The 6,075-nt window shown below is 34.0% G+C and overlaps 1 protein-coding gene across 1 annotated transcript; it reads left to right on the top strand.

Moving 5' to 3' along the window:
• Positions 1-1,450: 1,450 nt before the first annotated feature.
• ndufa9a (NADH:ubiquinone oxidoreductase subunit A9a) lies at positions 1,451-5,619 on the top strand. Its single transcript, XM_052596850.1, has 11 exons — positions 1,451-1,565; positions 2,673-2,843; positions 2,948-3,045; positions 3,124-3,215; positions 3,447-3,588; positions 3,755-3,857; positions 4,025-4,095; positions 4,195-4,271; positions 4,358-4,453; positions 5,206-5,272; positions 5,352-5,619. The coding sequence occupies exons 1-11, from the start codon at positions 1,511-1,513 to the stop codon at positions 5,520-5,522; spliced, it is 1,143 nt and encodes a 380-aa protein (XP_052452810.1). The 5' UTR covers positions 1,451-1,510; the 3' UTR covers positions 5,523-5,619.
• Positions 5,620-6,075: the final 456 nt, after the last annotated feature.

The raw sequence follows: 6,075 nt of genomic DNA, 5'->3' as shown, positions 1-6,075 counted from the left end.
TGAATTAATTTTTAATTTTTTTAATTTTTTTTTAATTTTTTATTTTTGTGCTTAATTTTTATGTACTAGTAGTTATTCATTGGGTACTTGTATGTATTATTTAAGATACTAGTACTCATTCATTAGATAATGGTACTTATTTAATAGATACTTGTACACATTTATTAGATACTACTGTAGTATGATTTTTTTATTTTACTAGTAATTTTTTATTGAACTCTACTGTAGCCATTTGGACTAGTCATAGCATAAAACGAATAAAAAAGCAGATCTGACTAGTTAAGATGAGAATAGTTACTAGTAGTGATTACAAAAGGTACTAGTGTCTAAAGAATAAGAACTAGTACCGAATGAATAACTACTATTATCTATTAAATAAGAAATAGTATCTAATTAAAAAGTACCAGTATCTAAAAAATAAGTACTAGTATAGTATCTTATGAATACTTAGTAGTAATATTTAAATAGATACTAGTTACTATTGCAATAATTACTAGTCAAAAAATTAAAAGATGATATCAAAAACAGAATAACTACGAGTCCCTGTTCGTTTGGAAATATCTTCAACCTCTTCAAGAACTAGTGAGAATGCATTTGGCAATATCTTCATTTAAACAGATCATTACATAAACATGAGTACCTCTCCACCGTCCAATCAGAGTCCACGTGGTAATACAATACGCAGAATAAATTTGCATTAGGATTAGATTTTTAACTTTATTCTTATAAAAATACGCGAGATATATATATATATATATATATATATATATATATATATATATATATATATATACAGTACAGACCAAAAGTTTGGACAAACCTTCTCATTCAAAGAGTTTTCTTTATTTTCATGACTATTTAAATTGTACATTCACACTGAAGGCATCAAAACTATGAATTAACACAGGTGGAATTATATACATAACAAAAAAGTGTGAAACAACTGAAAAAATATGACATATTCTAGGTTCTTCAAAGTAGCCACCTTTTGCTTTGATTACTGCTTTGCTCACTCTAGGCATTCTCTTGATGAGCTTGATAACTTTACAAAAGACACTAGTACCTAAAGAATAAACACCCTAAAGAATAAGAACTAGTAGCTGTGGAATAAGCACTAGTACCGTAACCTATATAATGGAAAGCATACTAGTATCTAAAAAATAAGTACTAACATGAAAAAAGATACTAGTATGCCTTATAGATTAAATGTTACCACAGCTTGCCATAGACGGTTGATTATACTGCGTCTAAACAATAAAATAATTACAAATAATACATAAATACTTTTATAGGTTTACCTCAACTTTAGTGCAAAGTGTGGGGAAACCCTTTATGTAGGCTAAGTGTTCTGTTTATTTTTTGTAATATATTTATAGCTTAGGTTTGCTTCTTTGAGGTATTTCACACCATATAAAAATCTTACTTTTTTACCGTACCTTTCAGCTTTCGCTTTTATCGCTTCGCGTTTGACCCTCCTCAGCCTCCGTCCTCCGTACTGACGGCCAGAATCATGGCGGCTGTCGCTCTGATTTGCCGTCCTGCGGGTGTCCTTCCCAAGCTCTCAGGTGAGCTCGCAGTTAGATTACTTTACCACACAGACAATGTGACTGTACAGAAACATTAATATAGATTAGAAGGTTAACAAGACGAACGATAAAGCGATTAGATGACGTTTAAACAAAATCGTTGTCTTGTGTTTTGTGACCCCGGCTGAAGACATCAGGCCTCAGCCTCACCTTTAATACATTACTATTGTCAGAAATATGCTTTCATGCCATTTAAAACTATAAACACAGTCATTTTTTACTGTAGAACCTTAGTTTTGTCACATTTTCAACTTAATGAAGTAACGTTAATATTTTTCTGTGTGGCGTGCTGCAGCATAACCGGAGAATAACGTTACGTGTTAAAACATATTCAAGTATTTATACACATCACAAGCGCACAGAAGATACCCAGAATGCTTGTTTTATCAATTTCCATTTCCTTTATACGATCTGCAACCTTTAACGTAATGTTTGTATGCGAAGTATTGTTATTCTGAAAGTCGTATTGCTTTTTACCACGGTTAACCATGTAAAGCCTGACTAGTAAAAAGAATAGTGAGTGTTTTGTAGGTTTAGATTTTAAAACATTTAGTTTTTAAACGTTTCATATCGGTTTTATGTTTTGTGTCACATTGAAGTCGTTCTAGAAGATTGTGTAACACAGTTTCTATTGTTGAATGTAATTTAAAAGGCCTTAGAAATGCATGTACCAAGTATTATACAGTAGGCTTTATAGGGTTAAATTACAGGTTCATCAATGTACATGAATTATTTATGTAGACATAAATATGTATGTGTATGTTTTTATAAACTTTTTATTATTGTTTTACATAAAATAAATAACCACATAACATCCATTTAGAATAAAACCAAAGAACAACAACAGACATATACTCAATTTACATATTCCAATGAGATAATTTTATATATATATATATATATATATATATATATATATATATATATTTTTATATATATATATATTTTTATTTATATTTTATACACCCACACACACACACACCCACACACACACACACACACACACATATATATATATATATATATATATATATATATATATATTCTTTATTTATATTTTATTTATGTATATCATTTTCTCATCAGGTGCCTGTTCTCCGGTTTTGCTGGCGGCTGGTCCTGTGACGGTTCAGCACAGGAAGATCCATCATGCTGTGGTGCCCCGAGGAAAAGGAGGCCGCTCGTCTTTCAGTGGAGTAGCAGCGACAGTGTTTGGAGCCACTGGCTTTCTGGGGAGATATGTCGTCAACCGACTCGGTGAGTCATGATATTATTCATCGTAAAAACGTATTATTCATTCACTTATATATTATCCATTGTCATTTCACCGATTTGAAAAATAAAGTATGGGTTTGTTTTAGGACGTATTGGCTCCCAGATCGTGATTCCTCACCGATGTGACCAGTACGATCTCATGTACCTCAGACCTATGGGTGATCTAGGCCAGATCCTCTTTATGGTAAATGCACTCACCAGCATTCAAGTTATTTCCAGAAGACGAGTTTCCTCTCTAATATGCTTTTTAATGCTTTTACAGGAATGGGATGCAAGGGATAAGGAATCGATCAAAAGAGCGATTTCTCACTCCAACGTTGTGATCAACCTCGTGGGAAGAGAGTGGGAGACCAGGTACTAGAAAACAGCGCTGCATGATTTAGGGAAAAAATATAATTGTGGTTATTCTGATAAAAATTGCAATGTGATTCAAAAATATGATTAAAAGAAATGATCAGTCTTTTGTTTCAACTCAGTTCTTTCTAAACTAAACAGTTTTTATTCCGATACCTCAAGGTGGTCTGTAGATGTATTCCAAAAGATTATGTTTCTATTAAACATGCTGTCTTTTTTCCTCTTTTAAAGCAACTACAAGTTCGAAGACGTCTTCGTCTCCATCCCCCAGCAGATCGCAAGGGCAGCTCGTGAAGCCGGAATCAAAAAGTTCATCCATATGTCCCATCTCAACGCAGATATCCGCAGCCCTTCCAAGTACCTAAGGAATAAGGTAATGGTTTAATAATTTAACACGCTTAATTAAAAACCATGCGTGTGCCAAATAGCAATTTAGGCTGCTAAGGTAGATCAAGTCAATACTAATACATTCTACGAAGGTAAAGTGGATAATTGTGTTTTTGTTGTGTCATACCTGGTCATGTGTTTAACTCCTGCAGGCTGTAGGTGAGGCAGTGGTTCGGGAAGAGTTCCCCGACGCCATCATTATGAAACCTTCGGAGTGCTTCGGAAGAGAGGATAGGTTCTTGAACCACTTTGCTAGTAGGTTTCTGATTATATCCTGAAATCAGATACTGATTGTTAACATAAAAAAATATATACCTTGTTGTTGTATGTTTTGTGATGACAGAAGTAGAATTTGTTCTGTCTTAAAGGGACAGTTGACCCAGTTGTTAAATGGATATTTCCTGTAATTGCTGTTTTTTTAGACATGCGTTGGTTTGGCAAAGCTGTTCCTCTCATTGCAATGGGCAAGCAGACAGTCAAACAGCCTGTTCATGTGAGTATCAACCAATATGAACAGAAGGGAATGTAAATATTTGCCATCATGGTTTATGATTATTTCAGATTAAAGATGCAATATTTTTTTTTTTTTAAGGTGGTGGATGTGGCCAAAGCCATCGTCAGTGCCATTAAAGACCCTGATGCAAATGGAAAAACATATGCATTAGTTGGGTATGGGTCTTTTTTTCAAATTCACACTTTCCGATCTATGATTTCTTCTGTCCGAAACAATGTGAAATGAATCTCTTGCTCCACAGGCCAAACCGGTATCTACTTCATGACTTGGTGGAGTACGTATATGCCCTGGCCCACAGGCCTTATTTGGCTTACCCCATACCTCGCCCTCTCTATCAGTAAGCATTTTCTAAAAAATCTATTCACATTACTTCTCTTAAAGAAGCAGCAGGTTTGTGGTGTCACCTAGACAGGGTTTTTTTTAAGACAGGGTAAGGAAAATGTAAGGAATAAATTGAAACTATAAAATAACATACTTTAATATATAACAGATCTCAATTACTTTATTTAATTTACAAAAAAAAAGAACCTTATGGCTTGAAAACAAAAACTAGAATATGTAATTATATCTATTACTATACCTTCTGACCACGTTATCATTAGTTTGTGGCTTGTTTCCAGTGTAAATTATTAAACACATTTAAATTAACTTCTACATTTACTTAAGAAGCGAAATTGCATAAAATAAGAAGTCTTGTTTTATTAGAGGTTTATAAAAATGAAGTGGTTTTATGCTTAAAAGACAAGAACAAGTGTCTGGCAAGTTGAAAAATCAACTCGATGCAAAGGGAAAACTAGTTTGTCTTGTTTGATCTTGTTCTAAGCATTAACTTTTCAGAAACCAAGACTTTATATGTTTTGTTTTCGTCTCAAGTAAATTTATCTCGATTTAAGGCTGTTTAGAAATTTGTATTGGATAACAAAACAAGAAATTCTGAGGACAGTAGATCTTTTGTCGTTGTTGCACTGAATACAACATTTAATGCCATGGGTCAAGAGAATGTATCATACAAATATCATACAAAGTTCACCTTTAACCTGACAATTTACACAAGTTTGAATACATTCCCTTTGTGTTTTCTGGCTTTAGCCTAATCGCAAGATTTTTTGAGATGAACCCATTCGAGCCCTGGACAACCCGTGATAAAGTCGATCGGGTATGTGTTTCAGAGCATTACAAAGTGAGAGATTTTGTATGTTGTCAAGAACATAAATAGCTGAAACGGTCTTTTGTAGTTCCACACAACGGACATGAAGTACCCTGACCTGCCAGGACTGGAGGATTTGGGCATCACACCGTCCTCCATCGAGCAGAAGGCCATTGAAACGTTGCGTCGTCATCGCCGTTACCGCTACCTGGATGCGGAGATCGGAGAGACCAAGCCTGCTAAAACAGTCAGCTATTAAACAAGCGGCAGTTGCTCTTGTGTCCAGTCAGATCTCTGCTGGCCCTAACGTGTTGTCTAGTTTTACTTCTGTACATAAATAAAGATATTCAACCTTATATCCTTGGCATGTTTTTTTCCCCTCGTTTTGAGTGTGATGCATTAACCTTATGTTTGCCCCTCAAATGTAAGAAAACAAATTACAGATGTGATTTAAAAATGTGAGCTGTTTTGTGAACAACATATTTGCAAGAGTTTAATATTAAGTGTCTTTAAAATGACATGTGATCTGTATGCTAAGTTATAGGGGCTGTACATGTTTGATAGAGATTAGTATTGATCGCATGAACATTAGGCTATTCAGTGTATTTTTTAATTCTCGAGTTTAGTTTTCTTGCGTTGCAAGATCCCATGTTTCTTGTTTAATAATATATTGTCTAACAAAGAATTACATTTTTAAAAAAAAGAATTGTGAAAAACAATTAAGCAGCACAACTGTATTCTACTATTCAGCATATCAGAATGATTTCTGGAGGATCTTGTGATACTAAGGCTGGAGTAATGATGCTTAAAAA

This window comes from Carassius gibelio, chromosome B25 (genome assembly GCF_023724105.1).
Source record: "Carassius gibelio isolate Cgi1373 ecotype wild population from Czech Republic chromosome B25, carGib1.2-hapl.c, whole genome shotgun sequence".
Taxonomy (NCBI): Eukaryota; Metazoa; Chordata; class Actinopteri; order Cypriniformes; family Cyprinidae; genus Carassius; species Carassius gibelio.
Note: the sequence above shows the minus strand (reverse complement) of the source record. Positions and strands in the feature narration are given on the sequence as shown.

Bases quoted from the DNA above. Each gene is read 5' to 3' on its own strand.
- ndufa9a (XM_052596850.1), top strand. From the start codon at position 1,511: ATGGCGGCTGTCGCTCTGATTTGCCGTCCTGCGGGTGTCCTTCCCAAG. The intron at 3,858-4,024 runs GTAGGTTTCTGA...CTGTTTTTTTAG, and splicing joins GTTCTTGAACCACTTTGCTA to ACATGCGTTGGTTTGGCAAA. The intron at 4,096-4,194 runs GTGAGTATCAAC...TTTTTTTTTAAG, and splicing joins CAGTCAAACAGCCTGTTCAT to GTGGTGGATGTGGCCAAAGC.